Raw genomic sequence first — 26,919 nt, 5'->3', positions numbered from 1 at the left:
ATAAACAGATGCCCACGAACATAAGTTTAAGAACTACATATAACCCTGATATAACCTCAAGGTTGTTTACATGTACTTGTTCCTTGGTCATATTAAAACTAATTACCTATCAAGATGAAACTAGAGATCAAATGTTTCATTTGATTACTGGTAATATAAGAAATTACTTGATCAATTTTGTTTTTTTTTAAATATATCTTTATTGATTTCAGAGAGAGGAAAGAAGAGAAAGAGAGAGAGCGAGAAAGAGAGAGAAACATCAATGATGAGAGAGTCATTGATCGGCTGCCTCCTGCATGCCCCTGACTGGGGATCGAGCCCGCAATCTGGGCATGTGCCCTGACCGGGAATCAAACCCTGATCACCTGGATCCTAGGTCAAGACTCAAGCGCTGAGCCACGGCTGGCCGGGCTGATCAAATATTCTTAAGAGTTGAATACTCTGCTAGATAGAACTACAAAGTATAACTCCGAAAGTCCTATTTCCAAATATCTAATTCCAGTAAAATGGGGTGATAAACCTGAGATTGTTTTGAAGATTAAGTGACAATGCAGAAACCATGGCAATTAGCACATGGTAAGCTTTAAGTAAATGTTAGCTGTTTATATATCTTGTCAGCTGTTATAATTAAGACAGAGATTCTGACCTAAACTTAACTGGCACAGGACAAATATATACAATTTAATTTAGAATGTACCTCCTTACCTTGTATATAATGAAGCCATAGAAACTCCTTTTTGCCACCTGCTGCTGCCGGAAGACCTCATTACATCTTTTCCAGTCTTACCACAGTGCTTGGGAATATCATGAACACTGCTGCCTACAATAAAGTTATCATCTCCACATCTTTACTGGTCATAGTCACAGCTACCTAATCCTTAAAATGACACCTTGGATCATCCATCACTCCCATGTAGTATTCAGACCCTCCCTTACCTGAACTTAAAAATCTTTCCAAGCTATCACTGTATCCCTTTCTATAGGTTCCCTCAGAAGCTTAACTATGAACTAGTAAATCTCTGTTCTCAAAATCAGAGAAAATAGGACCTCCAGCTCCTGATGCTCAGCTTGAACACAGACACATCTGTAACCAATTTTCCTGAAATCCTAAAAGCATTTTCCAGTGGAAACACTGCTACAAATGGTGACTCGTTCACCATTCCTACAGATACATAATAGGTTATTAAATAGGCTTCAGCAGGCCGGCAAAGGCAGACTAACATCATTTATAACATTACTTATACAAGTAACATGTCAAGTGCCACACAACCTTCACATTGATTTTTTTCCTTCTTCAAATGTTTGTGCAACACCTTTTTGCTGAGCCTGCCTTTCCTTCTGCCTGGAATTCACTACTCTCCTTAAAAGTTCCTATTTCTCTTTCAAAACCAACTGGAGAGTCCTCAGTAAATGCTTTTCTGACAGCTATCAAGCCTCTGCAAGGCCTCAAATACATATCAGCATCTTTTCCCATCCTCTGTGCTCCACAACATTCTGAATTTTTCTTTACAATTATCTGTTTCCATTAGAGTTGGGGTTTTTACTCCCTAACTTTTTATTATGAAAAATTTCAAATTCTGAGAAAAGTTGAAAGAACAGTTCACTATAAACACTCATACACCCATAACTAGACTCAACAACCGCTAACATTTTGCCATATTTACTTTCTATTTATATACACATATATTTGCTGTACCATTTGAAAGTTGTACATATCAATGCACCCCATCTCTAAATACTTTAGTATTTCCTAAAAATAAGGACATGCTCCTGCATGACCACAATATCATTTCCACTTAAGAAAATGAATTGTTCCATAATACTATTTATAGGTAGCTGCATGGGAGCTTTTGGAGAAGAAGGACTTCATCTATATTCCCAGTACTTAATTGGTGCAGAGCACTCATTTGCGTGATCAACAAATGTTCTACCAATTGTTCAGTTTAATACTCTCAAAACTTCTGTGCAAGTAGTAGTTTAAAACTTAAACAGTAAGTTTTGATTGCACCTCAGGTGCAACTCTGCACCTTCTACACATCAGTTTAATTCAGAGACTTTCAACCTTTTTCATCTCACGGCACACATAAACTAATTACTAAAAATCTGTGGCACACCAAAAAATGTATCATATTTCTTACCGATCTGACAAAAAAAAAATAGGTATGATTTTGATTCATTCACCTGGGACGGCTATTAGTGTGTTGGCTGTTGTCATTTTATTTATTTGACAATCTAAGGGAAAAGAGGTCAGTGCTCCTGACTAAAGAGCCAGGTATTGCATGTTTTAAAAATTCTTACAGCAGCCCAGTGTCCCTTTGGTTGAAAATCGCTGGTTTAATCACTTGCTTTAAACAAGCCCATGCTACAGTAAGTATAGTACTTTGGTTTCTGAACTACTTAATTCTGCCTCACAGTTCTGAAGCTCCATAAGACAGAGATCATGTCTGTCTTTTGTTAGACACATAAATAGGCATACCAAAAAAAAAAAAAAAAAAAATCAATGAATACGTTCAGCCACTGCAAATGTTAGTAAGGAAACGAAGCAATGAAGCATACCGGCAGGGCAACAGTAGTATAATAGTTAAAAATACAGATTATGAAGTCTGAAAAATCTGGTTTCTAATACAGGCTCAAATGTTTAATAGTAGCAGTTGTTTATTAGGGCGAGTTATGTGACCTCTCTAAGCCTCAGTTTCCACTTCTGTAAAATGAGAATAATAATCTAACATGCCTAATGGAACTGTTGAAGGGCCTATCAGAAAATATGTAGAGCACTTGGCACACAGAAGAACTCGGTTAATGTCAAGCTATCCTTATTATTTTATCTGCCCGAAACAAAACCTTTATTTTTCATTGCAGAATTTTCAACAGTAAAACAAACGCCTATCCCAGTGTAGAGCAATAATGGTAGGCGCTCAAGTCAGCCATGCTTCTTACTTCCAGTCAAGCCTTCCAGCACGCCAAGCAAGACAAATATTACCGGCAGGGCTCCAAAGGTCGCTAACTACCAGGAAGTCCTCGAGAGCCTAAAAATCTAGATCCACACCCTCGCCCCTGCTCCCCGGAGGCGCGAAAGCACGCAGCCCCCTCCAACGATGAGGCGCGGCAGCGACCCGCAGCCTCCGTCCTCTCTCTGGAAAGCTGCAACGCGCGCGGCTTTTCGTTCTTTTGAAGTGCGGGTGGAGGCGGCGAGGGGCAGAGGGGAAAAGACTGAAAAAGGAAAATAAAAATAGCCATGTCTACCCACAGCAGCCCCCAAACTCGAGGTTGCCTACTTTGGTGGAGCGAGACCGCAGCCTGGCGTACAGAAGCGCGGCTGTTCCCTGCTGAGCTGACACCTCTGGTGTCTCAAACCCCAGAAATGAAAAAGGGAAGCAACGGAGGAGAAATCAAAACCCGAAACAACCCGCAGGGCTGTTCTGCTCCTTCTCCACGCCGCCTTTCGCTCTGGCACCCGCCCCTCGAAGGAGCGTGTGCTTAAGGCTCCGCAGAGCTCTGCCGGAGACAAAGCAACCGCTGAGCAGCGCCTGGCTGCACGCACTGAGGGACCGGGTTCCGTGTCTCGGTTTTTCTTCGGTCTCGGGCCCCTCACCTGCCACGGCTGCAGTTGTCACGCGAGCGGCTGAAGATGGCCCATGCCATACAGGTCTCGGTTTCCTCTTTAATCCCGAGGGCAGGGGTGAGGCGTCGGTCAAGAGACTCCGGCTGTTAGCGCGGACGCGGGTTCTCTTTCTTCAGTAACACAAGAGCCACATGGAGGCAGCGCAAGGAACTACCACACCAGCGAATCTCCGCCACGCCTCCCCCTCGCCCGCTTCGGGTCTCTCAAACAACTCACCGGGCAGAACAAAGTTCCCGCAAGAGCCCAAGGTTCCGCCCTAACCTTGCCGGACCGGAGCTGCACTGCCCCCCCAAGCGCACGGCTCTTAACGACATGGGTAGTTCCGCTTCCGGCAGCACCAGATAAGTCGCGAGAGGAAGCTTAAATCCTGTCGCTTGCATTTAGGACCACTTCGGTGAGTGGTCGTTCTTGGTGTGCTTTGTCATACCTAATGCGTTTTAAAGTGAGGCGTGACCTGACATTAATTTCAAAACCATTCGCGTCGCCTGGCCTCAGGAGGGTAGAATGGGATGTTGCGCAGGCGCCCTTGGGACGGGAGGGCCTCGCTTGGGCGTCGCGATGTCCCCCGCCTGCAGCGCCGAGCCCGGCGGTTTCCGTTTTCGGGCCTGGGGAGGTGCCTGCTCCGTGTAACCGTTTTACTTGATGGTCGTTTTTCTGTTTGTGCTAAATTTAGCCGGACCTTGCCTTTGAGATTGAGCTAACGAGCCGCGTAAACGCTCTGGAAATGTTCCTTCACGCTTAAAGTAGCGCCCGAGACTCCGAGCAAATGCAAAAGTTGAGGGCGGCACTTAGTTGGCATTAATTTCCCCCTTTACTTTATCATAGTTGCCATTTAATCTGAAATAATACCCTTTTGCCCCAAATGAAAAATCTGTGCGGGGAGAAACGCTAGCGAAAGGGAGAATCTTGTCTTGCTGTTTTAAAGGAAAAGTACCCATTTTATCTCCGAGTTTAACTTCAATGGGCGTTTCTGAGCTAAACTAGAGAAATAATTTTCAAAATGGACATTCACTTACCACATATGGCTTCGTTTCTGTGCATTTGGAGGTGAAGACATTTTTGTTAAGCGAATTGGTCCGTTGAAGTGAAGCAGATGATAGAGAAGTGCCTGGTGTATGTAGGTTCCCCAGACTTGGACGTTACATAAAACTGTGCTCTTACATTTTTCAGAAATTAAAGTAGAATAGTTGTAAAAGTCTGATCACAAGTTAACATATTCAGTGAAATATTACTGACTTTAAGCTTTCAAGTTGGAACACATGCGTATAACATTTAGAGGCTTAAATTGGTGCCTTGATGGGTTTTGCCCTTGGTCAAACAGTTAAATCCTGATTTTACTTAAAGTGATGCTTCACTGCCTTTATTGTACACACATGATACAATTATTAAAGGAATTAACTAATAAATATTTACAGAGGTATTCATTGATTTTATTTGATGTTGTACAAGGGATATAGTGTAAAAAGTTCAACCAAATATGACCGTGGCATTTCCTCTTGCAAAACTAGAAGTAGTAAGGAGGCACCTTCAATACCTTTTCTTATTCCTACTTGTTTTAATACACAAGCAATTATTTTAACAGAAATTCCTGAAACTTGAGCACATCCATTTTTTAATTAACTTCGCAAATGGATGGTTTCTCCGGATCAAATGGTGAATATACTTTGAAAAGAAAAAGATCTACTGGTTCTTTTATTCTTGTATGTAACTACCAGATATTAGTAACAAACTCTTAAAGCTTTACTTAAAACACTACTTCTGTGAAGTGATTTTTCTTTCTTTTGCATTTTCTATTTCTCTATGTCATCTGTCCCTGCTGCCAGAACTAGAAGCTTGTGAACCCCAGGAGACTATAATCTCATTATAAAGTATGCAACTGTTGAGTCTTGTAGGTTTTGTTATTTATACAACATTATAAACATTGCCAGAAAGCATTAATCAACCATTAATGAAAGAAACAAGGTTTTAAAACTTCATTCCTTGTAAAGATTTTGAGAAAAAGTTTCTCTGTTACTTCGAACAGCTTGCTATGGATGAAAATACTTAAATATTTGAACAATAATTATATATTGATTTACCATTTGTAAAGGACTTTTCAAATCCATTATCTCATTGATCCACATAATTAGGAAAAAGGAGGGATAAGTATTATGTCCTTTTTCCAGATGTGGATACGGAGGCTTAAGTAACTCTCACACTAGACTCCTAAAAGCCTTACCTTCATAGACACACTGGATTTGTAGTACCTTATGTATGCAAGTAATGTTTTCCCAAAGTGAACTTTGAAACCTGTGCCCTCTTTTAATTCAGTGCTACCTCTTCTTTTAGCAAATGCAAGTAATTATTTATTGACAGTTGAATGTCCATTGCGTCCCAAACACTGTGTGAAACAATGTAAAGGTTAAGAATTAATAAGACCTATTCCTTATTTATAATTTAAATTATATTACAAAGTCACTCTATAACTTTTCTAGCAGGTACCTGAACCAAGTATTATGAAAGCGGAGGCTGACAAATAATTACTTTCTAGTGTACACAGGGGGAAAAACCAACATGAAATTTGAAGCAACAGAGACCAAGGTTCAAATGTCAGTGCATGCACTTGCTAGCTGTGCCGCCTTGAGTCAACTGGATAATCTCTCTGAATGTCCATTTTCTTATGTATAAGATGGATATAAAACCAGTACCTACTTCATAGAATGTTATGAGGATCATCACAGTAAAATACTGTATAAATGTTTGCAGTTATTTTTTATAATTGCTTATGTAGTTATTTAAAATTTTCTTTTTAATTTTGAAAAACTTGTTTCCTCGTCCTGTAGTTTTGGCCTTCCAGATGTCGTATAAGTAGTAGCAGATAGTGCACAGCCTTTTGTGTCTGGCTTCTTTCACTTAGCCTCATGATTTTGAGACTCGTCCGTATATTATTGGGCATTTTCATAGTTCCTCATCCATTCTGAGCAGTAGCCCACTGCGTGGATATACCACAGTTTGTTTATTCACTCACCGGTTCAGCATTTGGATTGCTCTCAGGTTTTGGCTGTTATGACTAAAGTGTCTAGAAACATTCACATACGGATTTCTGTGTGGACATATACTTTTATTTCTCTTGAGTTAATACTGTTTTCCAGCATGTAAACATTTTGTGTTTTTACCAGCAATTCTCTGCATCCTTGGTTGTACTTAATATTGTTAGGTTTGTTTTGTTTTGTTTTTGTTTTTTGCCATTTTGATGGATATTTAATGGTATCTTATTGTGGTTTTAATTTGCATTTTTCATTGTCTAATGGTGTTGAGTAGCTTTTCATGTGTTTATTTGCCACCCATATCTTCTTGGATGAGTGTATGTTCAAATCCTTTGCCCATTTTTTAAATTGGGTATTTTTTTCTTGTTATTGAACTTAGAGAATTCTTTATAAATTCTGGACACATGTTCTTTATTATATATATGTACTGCAAATGTTTTTCCCCAACTGTCTGAAGTTTAGTTGGTCCAGCATAATTTCTTGTGAGTATTATTCATTCTCTATTGAATTACCTTGCCACTTTTTTTCAAAAATCAATTTATCATTTCTGTGTGGCTCTGTTTCTAGACTCTCTATTCTGTTCAATAGGCCAATGGGTATCATTTTGCCAGTACCACACAGTCATAATTACTACAGATATACCTCGTGGATATTGCAGGTTCAGTTCCAGACCATCACAATAAAGCGAATATCACAATAGTAAGTTACACAAAGTTTTTGTTTTCCCAGTACATATAAAAGTTATGTTTACATTATGCTGTAGTCTGTTATAAATTACACAATAACAGTATATCTAAAAAATGTACTTACCTTAATTAAAAATACTTTATTGCCAAAAAATGCTAACCGTCACTTGAACCTTCAGTGAGTCAGAATCTCTTCGCTGGTGGAGGGTCTTTCTCTATGCTGATGGCTGCTGACTAATTAGGGTGGTAGTTGCTGCAGGTTGGGTGTAGGTGGCTGTGGCAGATTCTTAAGACAAAAATGAAGTTTTCTGCATTGAATAACACTTCCTTTCATGAGTGATTTCTCTGTAGCAAACAATTCTGTTTGATAGCATTTTACCCACAGTAGAACTTTCAGAATTGGAGTCAGTTCTCACAAATCCTGCCACTGCTTTATCCAGTAGTTTGCATAATAGTCTAAATTCTTTGTTGTCATTTCAACAATCTTCACAGCATCTTCACCTGGAGTAGATTCCATCTCAAGAAACCACTTTCTTTGCTCATTCATAAAAAGCAGCTCCTTATCTGTTAAAGTTTCATCATGACATCGTAGCAGTTCAGTCACATCTTTAGGCGCTACTACTAATGCTCATTCTTTTGCTGTTTGCACCATATGTGTGGTTACTTCCTCCACTGAAATCTTGAATCCCTCAATGTCATCCTTGAGGGTTGGAATCAGCTTCTTCTAAACTCCTGCTAATGTTGATATTTTTACCTCTTCCCATGAATCATGAATGTTCTTAAGGGAATTTAGAATGGTGAATCCTTTCCAGAAGGTTTTCAGTTTATTTTGCCCAGATCCATCAGAGGAATCACTATGGAAGCTATATAGCCTTATGAAATATATTTCTCAAATGCAATCATGCACCACAGAATCACTTTTTGATCAATGACGGATCACATATATGACGGTGGTCCCATAGGATTATAACGGAACTGAAAAATTCCTATCACCAAATGACTTCATAGCCATCCTTACGTCCTAATGCAATGCATTACGTGTTACTGGTGTATATATTTACTATACTATACCTTTTGTTATTTTAGAGTGTACTCTTTATACTTACATAAAAAGTTTGCTGTTAAATAGTATGCAGTGTTACACCAGCAGCCTCATACATCTTGTGTTTACTGTGTTTCTTGATTGCATCATTTTCTCTTGTACTTGATTTAATCTCATGTTGTTTTGTACAGTAACATGCTATATAGGCTTGTAGCCTAGGAGCAATAGGCGATACCATATAGCCTAGGTATACAGTAGGCTATACCATCTAAGTTTGTGAAGTATACTCTATGATGTTAGCACAATGATGAAATTGCTTAAAGATATATTTCTCAGAACTATCCCCATTATTAATGGCACATGACTGTAATAGGACTTGAAAGTCAAATTACTCCTTCATCCACGGGCTGCAGAATGGATGTTGTGTTAGCAGGCATGAAAACAACATCAATCTCATTGTACATCTTCATTAGAGCTCTTAGACTGACATTAAGTACATTTATGTTGTTGTGCAACCATCACCACCATCCATCTTCAGAATGCTTTCTCATGTTCTTACTTGAACATTTCCAAAATATACCTTTCTCATAAATGATTTGAACTTTTTTTTGCATTTTGCAATGACCATAAATATATTTAGAAGTAATATAAAACTGAATTTCTGACCTTATAATCTATCATTTATTTAAATGTCTCATAACAGGACTATCCTATATAAGTAACACTTTAATTAATGGTACTGTGAAGAGAGACTTTAAGCAAAACTTTCTGAAGTGTACTTGTTCATTTCCTTTTTTCCCCAGTATGTGGAAAATTGTCAGCATTTCTTACCACGTGGAAAGAGGCAAGATAATTTGTCATGATGTATCTCAAAAATAGCATTTGAATATTTTGGTTCATATACATCATACTGTTCCTTTTCTGTACTGCAGTTATCTCTCTCACAGATAATATTTTGGGAATGTTCAATTCATATGTAAGCAGAAGTATGAATTGAACTGAAGGCCTGGCAGAAGGCCTGAACTGAAATAGCAGCTGAATGAATTTATCATTTAAAGCATGTCTTTAAATATCTTTTACCTAGGTTCACAATGGTCCGTAGTGGGAAAAATGGTGACCTTCATCTTAAACAGATTGCATACTATAAACGAACTGGAGAATATCATCCAACTACACTACCGAGTGAGAGGAGTGGAATAAGAAGAGCGGCAAAAAAATTTGTCTTCAAAGGTAAAATTAAGGCCCCAAATATATAAAGTTAATATAGATGCTTCTTCATATGTGTTCTTTGTGGAATCCTGAGAATTTCTGTAGTAATTGGTTGTTGCTAAACAATTACCAGTTGAATTGATAATGCCACTCAGTCAAAAGCAAATTAAAAATCACACGGAAGTTAACTGAAGGCCAATAAGCATGAAAAGGGCATTTAAAATTATAGACAGAAAATGATACTATGGGGGGAAAAAAACAACACTTACCTAAGTTAACTTTGCCTGCTTTTTCCCTCAGGTGGTCCCTACTCTAATGGTGCTTTTTGAAGCATCATGTCACTATCAATGAAAAACTTACTTGATGCTTTGAAAATGTTGACTAAGCTGTTTGTTTACTATATTTATTTATGTGGTTCCCCCCTCCCACTTCCATTAAATAATTTCAGGATTACATTTATTTTTGGACCCTCAAATCCCTCTGACTGGATTAAATATTAGAAAGGCAGTAGAATGTGTATCTTGAAAGTTTATGATAAATTTTACCTCTTTCTCCTCTTCCAGAGGGAAAGGAAAGAGACGTTAGGAATGAAATAAGTAAGAGGTACAGTCACCAGGTAACTAAATGAATGTTGGTGCTATTAATGAGAGCTTTGCCCAGAGTGGAGGTCCAGAATCAGGCTTTCCTCAAAGCAAGTCAAGAAAATTCTAACATAACAAATACCTGTTCATTTCTCCCTGTGTACATACCCCATTTCCAATAACTCCCTTAAGCTTAAGAACAGGTATACCTCTTAGACTAAAGAGGATTCATTGATTAATTTATTTAATCATTTATGTAAAAATGTTTACCAAGTTCCTAATGTGTGCAGGTCACACCTGGGCCTTGGGAATATATTGACGAATAAGATAGATAAAGTTCCTGCCCTCAAGTTGCTTACCTTCTGATTCAAGTAAGGACTGTTCTACTCAGCATGTATTTAACTAAGCCTATTAGTAGCTTAATGGTGTAATGTGGAATTCAAACAATTACCTCATCCACACTGGAGAGGTGGTGGTTCTCTCCCTGCCCTGGTTGCTTCCCAGCTGTAGATTCTTCTCAGGTATCCTCCAAAGGAAAACAGAGAACTGTCTTGAAGATTAGTGTTCTCCCATTTTCTGGCTTTACCAACCCCACCTCCTACTCAAATCCAGAAAAATTTAAGAGAGGTGGTTGCTTACAAAAATGCAGTTATGATGAAATATTACTTTGAAAATTTTGTTTCTGAAGTGGTTTATCTGTATATAATTCATTTCTAATTCACGCCATTTTAGGAGGTGTCTGCAAGTATTTTTCTAGTTTGAGTAACCCATAGAAACATAATTTCATACTCCCATAGTTATCACATGCTTTGGTGAGCAAGATAGTTCTACCTGTATTGCTAGATAGAAAGTTATAGCAGCTAGTGCTCCTTTTACACATCTATTAAATGTAACAGCTGAGGACCTTTCAGATTATATATTAATAGTATTACAAATAAATATTCTGTCCTAGAAAGAAAAGGTTTTTAATTTTTTTAGAAAACCCTCATGGTTTAAACATAAGGCTATGATTATCTTAAAACTATATAGATCTCTAAAAATTGTAATTATGTCTTTTTTGGTATCATTTATTCCAGAAAAAAAGTTGTTTTATGTTGGAAAAGACAGAAAACAAAATCGTTTGGTAATTGTTTCAGAAGAAGAAAAAAAGAAAGTTCTAAGAGAATGCCATGAAAATGACACTGGAGCCCATCATGGCATATCCAGAACCCTGACTCTAGTGGAATCCAGTTACTATTGGACTTCTGTGACCAATGATGTCAAACAGTGGGTATGGCTATTATTTAGAATATTTTCAGTAATGTCTCTGTGATAGATATCTACAATTGCTCCAGATTTACTCTGGATAGTAGTTCTCATTAAGTACTTTTTGTGTGGGTAGTTTTTACATGGAAACATTTAAGGACTTTTACTTTCCTTTGAAATTCTTCTTTAAAATCACTAAAGTATAATTTGAACTAGAACAAGGCATTATTTAAACATTATATTAAGATAGATTTTTTTAGAACCATATTTTCATCATTGACCTCTTTTTTATAGGTAGAATATAAATGGGGTTAAAATTCCTTTAAATCATTCCCTCACTGATGGCAGTCATCCAATCTTGATGTGAATTCTTGAGGTGCATATGTTCATAAAAAGTCAGGCCATGTGTGCTCTCATCTTTTATTCCCATTTCACCTTGCCATAGAAAATTTCGAATATGGCAGAAACTCAAAACCAATTAAATGCAAAATCAAGTTGTGAAGATAGTGAAATTAGTCTGAATTTTGTAATTTTATAACCCACTAGGACCTTCAGCTTCTTATAATCAAAAATTCACCCAGAAATTTTAGGATTCTTACTGGTAGATCAACTGATTTCTACTCTTTCTAGTATACTCAGTTTGCAAATGGTAGGAATTCCTTGATATGTATGTGAGATCCCTTTAATAATTGTAATAGTGCATTAAAAAGACTGTCATTTTAGGCATAAAGAATTAGTCCAACATTTAACAAAATATCATTTATGAGTTATCAGTTTATTAATCTATGAAGGTATTCCAAAGGCTTTGGGAAGTATGTTAATCTCTGGGTACATGAATGGCTATCACACTGGTTACTATACGGGTTTCAGACAAAATCAAGAAACTGCCACAATTCCTTTACAAATGATTTGATGAAATCTCTATAAAATCTTTTATCATTTGAGAATGGATATGATTTTTGGAAATAACCAGAGGTTATTTTTATATAAGTTGGAAAATAAAAACTTTGGTCAAAAGTAACTATACATCAATGTTTTTTTCTCTCTCTCTTTCTCCCTTCCTCTCTCTAAAAAAAAAAAAGTTTTTTTCTAAAAAAGTAATTATAATGCAATAAGATCATTTTAAAATTTTGTTCAGGAGTCAGTTTGAAACTAGTTTCCTTCCAAAGTGGAATTCCAGAAATATGTTGAGCAGAGACACCATCCATAAGTTGATCAATTATCTCATTTCATTCACCTGAAAGCTCCATGACAACGTGGGGTTGGTTTTTGTCCATTCTCTTTTGCCAGGACCTAAAGGAATTTTTGGCATCTATAAATATTGTTTGAATAAAATTGTGTTAATAAATATTTGTTGAAGTAGATGAATGAATTAATTTATTAGAGTGATAATTTTTTAAAATCTTTTGTTTATAGAAATTATATATTATATACTGACTTAAAATTATAGCAAAGTTGTTTTCAGATCTATTCATTTCATAAACATTTATTGAATGTAAACTAGTCCATGTAAGTAAGACTCCTTAAGATGGGCATTGAATAGTATAGCAACTAATATTTGCTATACTATTATTATGTTGACTAGGAGGTTTTATTCTATTCTAGAAGAGTCCAAAAATTTTTTCTTCAAAACACAAAGTACCTATTAATTATTAAGTTCAGATTTATAAGCCTGCTTTTATTATGTTGAATATATTACATTTACATGTCTTTCCTTTACTGTGTGCCTGTTTTGTAGGTATATGCTTGTCATCATTGTCAAGTGGCAAAAAATACAGTTATTTTAGCACCTAAACAGCACCTCAAGGTGGAAAATCCATGGAGTATAGTTACTGTTGATCTAATGGGCCCATTTCATACAAGCAAGAGAAGTCATGTATATGCTATAATCATGACAGATTTGTTCACTAAATGGGTTGTGATTTTGCCTCTATGTGATGTTTCAACATCAGAAATTTCTAAAGCTATTATCAATATATTTTTTTTATACGGACCTCCTCAGAAAATAATAATGGACCAAAGAGATGAGTTCATTCATCAGGTAAGACAACTTAGGTGTAGGAGCGTATTTTTCTCACCATTCAGTACCCAGCATACCTGTAGATTATAGGATGCTTAATAAGTTTAGATAAATTGTTTTAATATTCTTTACTATAGAGGTAGTTGGACTAGAAATTAAAAGTTCAGGATTTTAGTACTTGTTACGCCACTTAGTAATAGTAAATCTATCTTCAGGTTTCCTGAGACTGAAATGAGGTAGTTGGACCAAATAATCTTTGTTTACTTCTAGTGTAAAATTCTCATTGACATGAGGGAGAATTGACTAAATGATAAAATACATCATGTGCATGAATGAAAATATTCAGTATCAAAATGTATAGATTTTTCCTAAAATGATTTATATAATTAGTGAATGTCTAATCAGCATTAAAAAGGAGGGAGCTTTCCCTCTACCCTGGCATTTTTCCAGGTTAAAGTTAACCTAAAACAATAAGCAAGCAAGACTGTATGTAACAATTCTAAAGAAGACAAAAGGAATACAACTACTACACTTTAGGCATATTTAAAAAGGTATATAATTGACAGGGTAGTGGTATAAGAAAAAAAATCAGAGATAGCCAGACTGTCTTGGCTTACATAATATGATTTTAGAAACAAACAAAAAATACAACTGACTTTTTTTTTATCTCTAGGGATGGAGGTAATTTTCTAAGCTTGGGAACAGTGGTATAAATTTCAGTAGAAAACATTACCAAATTTGGCTACATAAAAATTAGGAACTTATTGTGGTCAAACAACCAAATCATAAGGCAAGAAGTAGACCAACAAAAATAAGGCAAATCCATGCAGGAAAGGGCTAATATTTTTATTATAAAAGATTTAAACAAATTAAAAAATTAGTCAGTGTCAAAAACAATTCACAAGAGGTAATAAAAGTGAGAAACATGGAAAAATGTTCAAATGAGTAATGCAAATTAAGATTGTTTTTTGCTTATCTGATCATCAAAAACAGTAATAATACCAAATAGACTACAGGTAGAATGATACAGCCTTACACTACTGTAGCACTGCAGCTTGAAATTATTTCATTTGTAAAGTAGTTTGCTGGAGGTATATAAAGAGCCATAGATATATTTTTGTCTTTTGGTTAGCAATCCTGTTTCTAAGAACTTGTTATAAGGCAATAATCTGAAGTATGAAAATGGCTCTTTTATTAAATGCCACAATGCTTTTTATTTTAGCAAAAGGGTGAGGAGCAGCTAAATATCCAAAAAAAGGAAGTGTTTCAGAAAAATATGTCTAGTCACATGATAAAATATTACATAACCATTAAAAATGATGTTTACAAAGAAAGAAAAGGACATGCCATGAATAGTGTTCACAGCACATTAAAAATAAAACCAGTTAGGCCCGGCTGGGCGTGGCTTAGCGGTTGTGTCGACCTAGGATCCAGGCAATCAGGGTTCGATTCCTGGTCAGGGCACATGCCCGGGTTTCGGGCTGCAGCCAATCAACGACTCTCTCAACATTGATGTTTCTCTCTCTCTCTCCCTCTCCTTTCCTCTCTCTCAAATTAATCAAGATATATTTTTAAAAAATAAAATAAAATAAAATAAAACCAGTTGGTTGGAGAGTCATCCCATACACTGAAAGGTTGTGTGTTCAATTCCCAGTCAGGGCACATACCTAAGTTGTGAGTTCCATCCGTGGTCAGAGTGCATATGAGAGGCAACCAATCAATGTTTCTCTGCCTTCCCCTTCCTCTCTCTAAAATCAGTAAACATATCCTTGGGTGATGATTAAAAAAAAACCCCAAAAAACAGAACCTGACTAACAAATTTTATTACATATATATTTACATATTTATATATTGGCATAGATAATTATGTAGAAAATAGATATAAAAAAACTAAAATAAAAACCCATAAGGTTCACCATGGAGTTCTTTTTAAGAGTAATGAGATTACAGTTTTTTCTTAATTTTTCAGTTTGTATGTATTATGTGGCTTTTATAATTTTTAGTGATTAAAATATGCATAATCATCTGTTGTGTTTGTGATACAAATTACTAGTGCTCAGCAATAATTAGTTCTAGTTGTCAAATATAGACGGCTCCTTATAGTCTCTTGAAGGTAGCCAAGCCCAAGTAACTAGATCTGGCCAAAGAAACTGAGTGGGTAGATGTGTGCCACTTTCAGCCTGAGGTAGTGAAAAACTCATGCCCCATTCTTCAGTCTCCCAGTCTTACTCTTTTCTGTGGAGAATTGACAGAATATTCCAGATACTATACTATACTGGGTGATGGAAATAAATGTTTACAAGTCTCTTTTAAGAGGTTTAATAGTACAAAAAAACTAAAAATTACATATGATTGGGAAAATGTGTTCTGTTTTCTGTGATTTAAATGGCTTACATATTACACAGAAAGCATAATGGTTACCAAATAAAATGTTTTATTTTTGTTAGCAAATACTGACAGAAAACACTGCCAAAGTGTTGTAATAAGATTAGGCCAATATACACAAAGTGGGAGGTTTATTACATAGTTGGATGGAAATATTTGTTTCTAACATAACTTGGCTTAGAGTATTTGCTAAATTATTTCAGTAAAATATACAAAGAATTTTTTGTAAACCTCTGAAGAAAAGAGAATAAACACTTTCAAATGTAAAATTTACATCTTAAATTTTAAAAATATGTCTTATGGAAAACCAAAATTGTAACCACTAGTGGAATGTCTGGTTTGATGGGGAGAAAAAAAGGCCATTGGGGAAAAGATATCAAGATAGCACCTCACAAATGGATTCACTGGATCATTCCTAGGCATTTTCTTGAAAGAAGGAAGTCGAAGTCTTTTCCAAAGGTCAGTCATTTAAAACTATTGATTATGACCCCAGATTGAGGCCTACCTAAACACACCTATTCTCTGGAATTTCTTTTTAATTACTTTTGAATTAAAAGGAGATAGCTTATTAGTACATGCTATATTAGCTAGAAATTGTATTTAACTGCAAGTAACACAGAACACCTCTCTTCCCCCCAGTATATAAATTTAGGTAAAAGAAGGCCAGGCTGTCTGAGGTTGGAAGGGTAACTCTGAATGTCATTAGGGACTGATGCTTCTAGCTTACTGCTCCACCATCTTTAAGAGGTGACTGCCAGAGCCCATGCCACAAAGTCTACATTTTAGAAAGAGGGTAAGGGGACTGGGCAAAACAAAGCTAGTACCACTGAGTCCGCCCAACAACAATTAAAAGCCCAACAATGGCACCTGTAACTTTTTGACCATAACTGGATCACGTGACTGAACCCATCTTGCAAGGGAGCTTGGGAAATGTGGTTTTGTTTTAGTTGTTTTTCCCCTTCATTTAATAGTTTTACCTTTTCAGTTACTCTGATACTACTTTCCTTCTTACAATTAAGCAACAAGAAATGTAATATTATTTTTTTTCAAAAACAAGTTTATCAGCCAAAAGTTTACCCAATTAAAAAAAATAAGAAAAGTAGTCTGAAGAGTAAGGTAGGAAAAAGAAGTTATTTTACATTTAACAGGCTTACTGTTAGAAGTTTTCTAAACTAATTTTTTTAAAGATTTTTTTTCTTGAGTTTTAGAGAGAGAGGAAGGGAGAGGGAGAGAGAGAAGCATTGATGTGAGAGCAGAACATCGATCTGCTGCCTCTTGCATGCCCCCTACCAGATATCGCGCCAACAACCCAGTCATGTGCCCTGACCAGGAATCAAACCTGCAAACTTTCAGTGCACTGGACCATGACCAACCACTTGAGTTACACCGGCCAGGGCTCTAAACTCATTTTGACTTCTTTTAGGCCCTGTACATTATAACAACAATAATAGTGACATTAAGAATTATAAATTGATTAATATTTGCCAAGAACTGTTTTAAGTTTTTACGTTTACTTATTTAATTCTCAAAAGAATTCTGGGTAGGATTTTCCTGATTTTACAGATTAGGAAACTGAGTACACAGAGGTTTGGTGACTTGGCCAAGGTCATGTAGCTGTTAATTGGATTATGTGACCTGGTGTGTTTTTTGAGAAACTGTTTACTAAATTAAAATGTTATTTGAACTCAGAGTTGATGTTAAATTCCGTTCTTCCCCTTCCTTGATGTATGTGTGTCTCTGGCAAGGCATTAAACTTCCCAAAGCTTCACCTTCTTATCTTTAAAATGGAGCTGATAATACCTTATATGATTGTCATAAATGTATAATGACAACAACCTAGTGCATTGATCAGCACATAGTAAGGACTCAATTAATGATAATTACTGTTTTAAATAAAATATATATGTTTTTATATAGAATGACTATGATCAATGCCAAAGGCAAGATTCAATTTCTTTTGAAGCCTTTTAATCAAGGCAAAAATAAAATTTTAAAGTCAGCTTTGTTTTATGTATTTTTCAGATCAATGTTGAACTGTGTAGATTGTTTGGCACAAAGCAAATTGTAATTTCACATGCCTCTCAAGCTGTTAACCAAACTGAAGGTATACCTAATACCATCAAAACATTTCTTTCCAAACACTGTGCTGACCACCCAAACAACTGGGATGATCACCTATCAGCTGTTTCATTTGCCTTCAATATAACTCATTTGGTATGTGCCTTTTTATAGTTCTATACTTTTAAGTTATGATTATTTCTTGCCTAGATAAATGTTTTATTGCAAATTGTTTTTTATTTTCCTTAAAATAGGAGCCTACTAAAAACACACCATACTTTCAAATGTTTAATCGAAATCCTTATATGCCTGAGACTTCAGATGTTCTCCATGAAGTGGATGGTGATAATACAAGTATGTTTGCCAAAATTCTAGGTGCAATTAAAGAAGCTGATAAAATAATGGAGACTAAGACAACTTCAGTGGGCCAGGTGATTCTATTTAATAGAAAACTCTATAATAGAAAAATCTATAAAGTGATGTTTTAAAAAATTATATCGTATATACCCACACAGACACACACACACAGATGATACACCCTTAAACCAAATTCTTTTTCTATCAAATTCTGCTTGCCTTAATTAAACATTGTGCTTACTAGCTATGAAATTCTGAGACAGTTATGGTAAAACTATGCATTTTGGAATCAGAGCAGAATTCAGATCCCTGGTTTTACTGCTTTCCAGTTGACTTGGGCAAATTACTTAACCTACCTCAGTTTACCTTGTTTGTGAAGTTGGGGTAATGCTGACTTTGAAATATTGTTTCAAGAATTAAATGGGATTCATGCCTACCTTTTAAGGAGCATCTCAATAAATAATCATTCTGTTATATTATTATCTGCATTTACCTTCAAGAAACTGTAGCTCTTTCATCCCTTTGTTCTCTTTCTCTTTTCTTTGCACTTGTAGGTGGAGAATAACACTGTTGATGAAACACACAAAAACAAAATCATTGTTAAAAAGAAACCAAAGCAGTTAAATCCATTTCATCTAAAAGTAGGTCATGAAGTTTTAAGACAAAGGAAAAACTGGTGGAAGGATGGTCGATTCCAGTCGGAATGGGTTGGTCCTTGCGTCATAGACTATATTACAGAAAGTGGATGTGCTGTTCTGAGAGACAACACTGGGACTAGACTTAAAAGACCTATCAAAATGTCTCACCTTAAGCCCTACGTAAGAGAATCCAGTGAACAAGGTAAATATCTCTCACTTCTCTATATTTTCACTTTCTTTGAATGAGGAGAGAAGTTAAAAATAAAACCCCACACCCCTGCTTTGGCTAGGTTTTCTTTTCCCTTTTCATTTTTATAAAATTTGGTATAACTAGATCCCAGGTAGTCTGTTTTATTAGAATGTCTCTTCTGGGACCATAAGAGATTTTATTTTGATTGCTAGTGTGCTTTTCACACACTTCCCCATAATCATGTGGGAGATACTGAACCTGTTCACAGAAAGGAGAATTATGTGTTGTCTGTTTTCACATTGTTTTTTATGAGCAACTTTCTGCCTCGTTTTAGCATGAAAAAACAGCAACTAAGGTAATGAATGCAAAAAACAAACATACTGTCCAGAATCCTGTTGTGAGATAAATTTATTAGGGGACTTCGAAAAAATGTGATTAGTTTTTAATGTTGCATCATAGATCATGGGTGCAGGGGAGGGGGCAGAGTGGAGCATACTCAGAATGTTATAAGGGTGCTGTAAGAAGAGGTGATAACATCCTAAACAAAGTTATACTTTCCCCAAAATATGGTTCTGAGCAGTCAAGATATCCTGATTTCTCTAACCCTTTCATAGGCTAGAGCTTTCTGAGACTATTGTTTTGTCGTAGTGTATCTGCTCCCTAGAGTTCCTCTGGGGTGGATAACTGAGAGGAACTTCATTGATACCTTTAGCCAGTTACCTTTGCCTTTTCTATAAAGAAAGATAAAGCATAAATATTATTTGAATATGAATAACATTTAAGGGAAGATACAACTTAGTATAGTTTTAAACAGTATAAACAACTGAGTTCTTTAACAGTCTTAAGTAAATAATAATTAGAAGAATAGCAGATAACCTACATTTTATAGAATTTGAGCCCTTGGGGTCTGTTTGCTCAGTAATAGCTCATTTATGCTTCTGATCTGGGTCACAACTCTCTTAATACCTTTCCTTCTGCTTGTGACAGACCCAATTGCTCTAGTAGTAATCTTATCTTTGACTGTTGTAATTCTGAAAGCTCACAGTAGCTTCATTCTCTTTGTTAGAAGATAAGCACTTTATTTCTTGTGTCTCTTAATTCTGAGCTATCCTTTATGATTTCTCCCTTCTGCAGTTTAAGTAGAAAAAGTTTATGCAGGTACATGTTATCCTTTCTTCTTTAGCATGATTTTCTTCTTAATCATTGACATTCAGCTTCCTTCTAATGTGTTAACCTTCCTTCATTAATACAAAATTTATGTTTAAAGTGTTGCTGTTTCAGGATCTGGTTTAACATTTTGCAGTTTGCTCTTGCCAAAGAAACAAAGCCAAGCATTTTGCTATTCCTGAATATTTCAGAATCCAGTTGTGTAGAACAGTTTCCAAAAAGAGGCAGTATAATCTTTGCATCATGCTTGAATTCTGTGTAGATACTTTTTCCAGTAATATAAAGGAAATTGAAATTTTAGTACTAGTGTACACATAAGGAACCTGGTGGGTAAACTTGTTTTTTCTTGTTAACCAAGAAAGCGTTGATCTGGCCATGTTGGAATCTGGTTCTTTATTACTATTTGCTCCTTTTTGTATGTTTCTCTTATTTGTAGAAATTCAAACCAATGTGATTTCTGTAGTCTTTTTTTTTTTCAGTATCACATATATGTCTGAAAATCTTTACCTCAGAAGCTGATTTTAAAGAGTCTTAAACTGAATTTAAAGCAAACAAAATGTCTTTGAATAAGCATCCCATTCTTTTAAAATTTGGATGAGCTATAGCCAAAAGAATTTTTCTGTACTTGTCATTGCTACTTTTACCAGCCTTGAGATATCGTAGTTGTATTAAAGGCTCACTGTTCAAAGCAGATATGCTTGTGTTGCCAACTTCTTATCCATTCTTACCTAGAACATAGTGTAGAGAGAGCACATTTCGTACCATGTCTACAACGCTTCTCATTGTTATTTTAAGCAATCCTATTTGTTATTTTGTTTAGTTAAATGGCAGGCACCTTTTCAAGACTAATTATTTTAGCAATAAATTTTATGATACAACATAGTGTCTTTCTGTAATCATAATGTTCCCCTTTGAAATGAAAAAGGTCATTGAACCATTATTTTATCTGTCATAGATTTTAATAGTTTTATTTGTTTTGTTTTGTGATTGTGCCTGCCTCCCACAAAAGATTTAGTGTGATTGCCCTTCACAGTTTGTGAAAAGGTTATTATATGTTAAGTTTTCTCTTGCTGCCATAACTAATTACCACAACTTTAGTGACTTAAAACAACACAGGTTTATTACTTTTCAGTTCAGTAGCTTAGAAGGTCCAAGAGAGGTCTCATAGGGCTAAAATCAATTCATTGTCAGGGCTCTGTTCCCTTCTGTATGCCCTAGACAAGAATCTGTTTCCTTGCCTTTTTCACCTTCTAGAGGCTACGTGCACTGCTGGGCTTGTGGCCCTCTTCCTCTGTCTTCAAAGCTAGCACTGGCAGGTAGTCCTTTTCATATCACCTTACTCCAACCTTCTATTCTTCCACATTTAAGGACCCTAGTCTTTGGGCCCACCCAGATAATTCAGGATAAACTCCCTATTTTAAAATAAGCTGGTTAGTAACTTTAATTCCATCACTACCTTAGTTCATCTTTGCCTTGTAAGGGAACATATTCACAGGTTCCACATATTAGTACATGGAGATCTTTAGTGGTTCATTATTCTCTCCACCACAATATGGTCTATATCCACAAAACAAAGCTTAGTCCCTATATTACCAAGCCCGTGATCTTGACTTTATTATTTAATGTAGTTTATTTAGAGAGCCTCCCTTTGGCCTCTTACTTATATAATCTCTAAACTCAGTCATTCAGTTCTCTGTTGTTAGTATTGGTTGTTATAACAACAATTTATGTAGTATCAAATTATAGTTATTAATATTTTATCATGAGAAGATGTACTAGTATGGCAGCACATTCTAATACCTTTAGGATTATGAAGCTATATATAGGAATAGTCTAGTCACCTCTCTTCAGAATAAGAAAATTAAGTATTCTGAAGCCTTACACTTTTCTTTCTATTTGAAGAAATAAATTAATCCAAATCACTCAGACTTCTCTGAGCCTTTGATTTTAACTTATTTTTCTCCATAGGGAAATTTAAATTTTTTATTTTTTTTATTTTTTACGGAATAGTCATGGGAATGTAAAGTACAGCATAGGGAATATAGTCAATAATATTCTAATATTATATATGGTGCCAGATGGGTATGAGGTTTATTGGGATGATCACTTAGTAAGTTATGTAATGTCTAATCACTGGGGTGTACACCTGAAACTAATATAATATTGTTTGTCAACTGTAACTGAAAAATTTTTTAAATGATTAAAAATAATAAATAACTTCAGAAAGGGTAATGTGAACACAGAAAAACCTGAAAAAGCCTAAAAATAATTTGCTTCTTAATCTCATTTTTTACTCCTAAAACTGCCTGAGGAAAAGTATGTCAGAAATACTGATAACACCTTCCTGAAATGTCTTGAAAATACTTCCATTTCTAAGCAACTAAAGACTTAATTATTCAATCTGGTCTAAACTGAAATACTGCTTTCATCAGACAGATGATGTAATCATAACTAAATAGAGTGAGAAAAGAAAAATACATAAAGTCTCTATGTACTGTGACTGAGTAGAAAAGTCCTTTAAAATGTTTATGTCTATAATGAGGACAGAAACTTATCTTGTTCTTTTCTGTATCCCTCACTCAGAATTCTAGATCAGTATTGTCCAATAGATATGGAATGCAAAAATTATGCAATATGTAATTTTAAATTTTCTAGTAGTCACATTAAAAAGTACAAATTGGTGAAAATAATTTTAACAATATATTTTATATGACCCAGTGTATCTAAAATATTATTTCAACATGTACATAAGGTCTCAAGATTCACTTTTCTTGTAATTTTTTGTAATCTCTTTTTGAAGTTAAAGAGCATTTCTATTGGCTCCAGTAGATTTAGTAGGAGTTGAAACGTATTTGACCTTTCTGAATGAATGAGAATATTGTGGTGTTTTCTTTTTACACAAACAAGGCTTGAAATCTCTAGAGTAGTTTTCTATTGCATATAAAGTGATTGTGTAGAATTTGCTGAGTATAATCCTTACAACAATAAGGTACTTTAAAGTTTATCACTTAAAAGAAAAAGTATGTGTGTGTGTGTATCACTTATATACACAACCTCTCTTCTGACAAATGAGTTTGGTAAAGTCCTAGTTATACTAGACTAGTCCATTTGTCCTAGTCTAGTATAACTAGGAAGGGGAGTACTTAAGCTCAAGGTCTAAGAATGCATTTCTAGAAAATCCAAGTGGTAACTTTGATGAGCTTTATATCTATGCATACTTTTCCCTGTTTGATACATGTTTACTGGAAAATATTTTTTTAAATAGACATGATTTATCTGTGTGCAAAAAAGTTTTGGGGACAGAAAACTTCATTAGAAATGTCTGCAAAGGTCTTTGGAAATACCTTAAATGCTGTGGTATCTGCTGTCACTGATACTTTGCAACATAGTACAGGCCTTGAACCTATGGAATTCTTTGTGGCTCATTAGAACAATTTCATCAGCAACACTTTTACCATACCTAATCTTTTTAAGTTCTCTTATAAACCACTACTACCCAGCCTTCTCCAGTATTAAGCTAATAGGGAACTTTGATGTTGAACCTCTAGTAACAGAATCTAAAAATGTTTCAATTTCATTCATCATTTTTTCCCCCTTTCTTGCTGCTGTTGGACAAAATACTTCACATGGGTTGCATGACTTAATTTTTATCTTTCAGAATTGTTTCTCTTTTCCAGCAATTCATCCCACACTAACATACAAAAGTCATTTCTTACCACCTTCAATTATCCATACTTAGCATCATAAATATGTATATCTTTTTAACAGGATCTTGAATCTAATGACTACATTTGTATTAATAAGAATTGGTGGGGTTAAACTTGGAAGACCTCGCAAAATCAAAATACCAAGTACACTTTGACTAACGAAGAACTAAATGAGCAAACCTAAATGTCCATACAAACCCAGGACCACTTATGCCATCTGTTGGCAGAAAGCATAGATTTGTTTGATCTATTGAAGTTTGTAAATTGAAAGTTCTTAATGTGTATACTTCTGGAGTTGGAATAGGCTCAGGGAGCTTTTCATACATCAATATAAGGATGGGTAGAGTGGGATTGTGTTCCAGGCTATATTAGCAACTTTATCTGCTCTGAGAAACTTTGATTGATCTCTAATCTAAATGGGCAAATAATCTTTCTTTGCTATTTCTTATACTTAAAATTTGAGGACTCTTTAAGCTATTGAAATCTTCAAGACAATCTGTTAATGTTTTGGGAGAAAATACAGAAAGAGAAGGCAGGGGTCCAGGAAGTTAATCAGCCATGGAGGAAGAGTTCCTTGTTGTAATTGATTAAAATGTCAGGTAGAGAGGAATCCTTTTATATATACTATCCTTTATTTATAAGGATGCTGCTGCTTTGCCATCAGTTTAACATTCATTTTAAGTATTTTTTTAAGAAGAGATGACAGATTTGCTCAAAATAGAATAAAATGCTAACAAGGAAAATTCCTTGTCAGTATTTCAGTATGGATTTAGTAAAACCTTAAAAGTTCATGAGCATTTTGGTATTAAATTAGACTTAAGCTAAGCTTTTAATACTACTGCATTGCAACCTGTTTCTGTACATAGTCCTATCACTTAAGCCTGATTCTAGGAACTTTATTTTCACTTATAACTTCATATTGTAAAAATTTTATAATATTGTCGTAATATGGGTTCGATAAAGATTGGGGAATTATCCAAAGTTGTAAATAGAAGGATTTAACAATTTTACTTTTTAAAATATCTTTCAATACCCCATTAATTCACCCAAAAAATATTTTGCAGAAACATATTAATGATATCATGAACATAAAAAATATGGTTTTATAACTTTGGCTTTAATCTTTACCTTGATCCCTAGCCCCTTCCACCCTCTTGTCCACATCTACCAAAGACAAGTCAAGGGAACAGGAAAACTTGCCTCTCTTAAAATCCTTCATTATTCTTGAATTCTGTATATGTAAACTCTCAGGTTTATGTATCATTTTATTCATTCTTTGAAATGTTTATTTATTTAGTAGGTAGGAGAACGCACCAGAAGTTAATCTTGCTAGTTAATTCTTACTACTTGAATTTTTGTTCCTCATTTAACATTGTTTAATTTGAAAATATTTAATTATAATTCTAAAAGGCAAACTTACGATGTTTCTTCTTTCAGACAGTCTTTATCTCTTACAAGGTTCAGTAGTGGCAGATCATGACTACATTGGATTGCCTGAAATTCCAGTTGGAGCATACCAAGCAAGTATTCTGGTAGAAGATGCAACTATTGGTGTAGTCGATAATGAATTACTGACATCAAGCAAGGATGGTGAACTATTAGAATATAGAAATGCCAAAATCTCTCCATTGATAGAAGATAATAGTAATCTTGAAAAGCAGACCTTCAGTCTGTTGGACTCCTCAAACCAAGTCCTTGAGTACTTAAGTTAGTAAATACTAAAATTCATTTACAGTGCTTGTTTAGAATATATGTAGCTCCTTGAAACGGTATTTTTTCCATCGAAAAAGTTTGTATAGAAGTGTCTGGACACACTCTTAATGACTAAATTCTGAAGGTTTTTTTATAACTATTTATTGATTTAAAGTTGTACTGTTTGAATGTCAGTGCATATATATAAAGGCAAAGGAAGCATATAATAGATAGAATTCACTTTTTCTTCTAAAAAGGGAACAGGCAAAGAATGCTTGTTTTTAGGAAGTAAAGTAAATTTCAGCACAAAACTCAACTCTTTGGTACAGTACCGTGTTTTCAGTTTTTATTTTTTAAATATTTCTTTAAAAAATAAGTTTGAACTACCTTGAATGGGATTAATAAATATTTATTCAATCATAACAATGAATTAAGTGAAATTTCTTTCTGTATCACTGGAACTTCTAAAAACTGTTGTAGGTAAATACTTAGTTATTTAATGGGTTCTTACAGGAAGGATATTGGTAATTTCACCTTGTTAGACTCAGGATTAGGATCTGAAACTATATATTGGTTTGAAAACATTTGTGCATTTTCATAATATATTTTAAAGCCAAAATTATTCATTAATAAGATTTTTTCTACAATCTTAAAGAAGTAAATAATGATAAAATAACCGATATCAAAGATTTTAAACTATAATTTTTATGATGTTTATAAATTTATTTAACAAATATTTGTTATAAAGCACCTTGAAGAATACTGTGGAAAAATTAAAAGATGAGGCAGGCCTGTGTCTCATCATCTTAAGAGACTTGCAGTCTGATAAGGAATATAGACCATTTAAGCCATGTACAACACAATCACTAGCTCTGCAAAGGTTTGTTGTGAAGTTATGCATATCCTTCCTACTCACATTACAGTGGTCAAACCTACACACACTGCTAATGGGTGTGGGTTTCTTTTTGTGGTGATGACAGTGTTCTAAAGTAAGTGGTGATGGCTGCATAACTCTGAAAATACTAAAATTCATTGAATTGTACACTTTTGTTTGCAAATTCTGTTAGAGGCCATATATGATGAAAGTTATTTTCCTGATAAATAATCAATATAAGCTGTTCAAATAAAATTTTATTGAAATCCCAGTATTCTAATGTAGAAATCCTAAATACAGATTTTAAGTAAGCAACTGCACACAAATTATATACGCACACATAGTCTTATCTCTAAGTTTGCAGGGCCCTGTCAAGAGTGAAAATACAGGTCCACATACTATATATCTAAATATTTAGAA

The 26,919-nt window shown here is 35.0% G+C and overlaps 2 protein-coding genes across 13 annotated transcripts in view; one reads left to right on the top strand and one right to left on the bottom strand.

Annotated features, from left to right (window-relative positions):
• The window catches only part of PPIP5K2 (diphosphoinositol pentakisphosphate kinase 2), a 63,310-nt gene extending 59,551 nt beyond the window's left edge, over positions 1 to 3,759 (bottom strand). For 3 of the 9 annotated variants that reach the window (XM_016221980.2, XM_016221982.2, XM_087815470.1), the window contains exon 1: positions 3,593 to 3,759. The gene's annotated coding sequence lies outside the window, so the exon portion shown is untranslated. The remainder of the gene's footprint in view (positions 1 to 3,592) is intronic. The other 6 variants (XM_016221986.2, XM_087815473.1, XM_087815471.1 and 3 more) reach the window with 5 other exon arrangements.
• A 212-nt stretch (positions 3,760 to 3,971) lies between these two features.
• Positions 3,972 to 26,911, top strand: GIN1 (gypsy retrotransposon integrase 1). Of its 4 annotated transcripts, none has more exons than XM_016221988.2 (8): positions 3,972 to 4,016; positions 9,461 to 9,606; positions 11,243 to 11,436; positions 13,414 to 13,452; positions 17,839 to 18,030; positions 18,129 to 18,305; positions 18,786 to 19,071; positions 25,371 to 26,911. In XM_016221988.2, the coding sequence occupies exons 2-8, from the start codon at positions 9,468 to 9,470 to the stop codon at positions 25,643 to 25,645; spliced, it is 1,302 nt and encodes a 433-aa protein (XP_016077474.1). In that variant the 5' UTR covers positions 3,972 to 4,016; positions 9,461 to 9,467; the 3' UTR covers positions 25,646 to 26,911. The 4 variants fall into 4 exon arrangements, with proteins under 4 accessions (XP_016077474.1, XP_016077473.1, XP_016077475.1 ...); XM_016221987.2 differs by having other exon boundaries at positions 13,150 to 13,452; XM_016221989.2 differs by lacking the exon at positions 13,414 to 13,452.
• Positions 26,912 to 26,919: the final 8 nt, after the last annotated feature.

This window comes from Miniopterus natalensis, chromosome 3 (genome assembly GCF_054644295.1).
Source record: "Miniopterus natalensis isolate mMinNat1 chromosome 3, mMinNat1.hap1, whole genome shotgun sequence".
Lineage (NCBI taxonomy): Eukaryota > Metazoa > Chordata > Mammalia > Chiroptera > Miniopteridae > Miniopterus > Miniopterus natalensis.
Note: the sequence above shows the minus strand (reverse complement) of the source record. Positions and strands in the feature narration are given on the sequence as shown.

What these genes read in the sequence shown, in the direction of transcription:
- GIN1 (XM_016221987.2), top strand. Translation starts at nt 9,468, where the DNA reads ATGGTCCGTAGTGGGAAAAATGGTGACCTTCATCTTAAACAGATTGCA. An exon ending in GAGATGAGTTCATTCATCAG is followed by an intron (nt 13,453 to 17,838) that starts GTAAGACAACTT and finishes TGTATTTTTCAG; the next exon opens with ATCAATGTTGAACTGTGTAG. An exon ending in AAGAGAATCCAGTGAACAAG is followed by an intron (nt 19,072 to 25,370) that starts GTAAATATCTCT and finishes TTCTTCTTTCAG; the next exon opens with ACAGTCTTTATCTCTTACAA.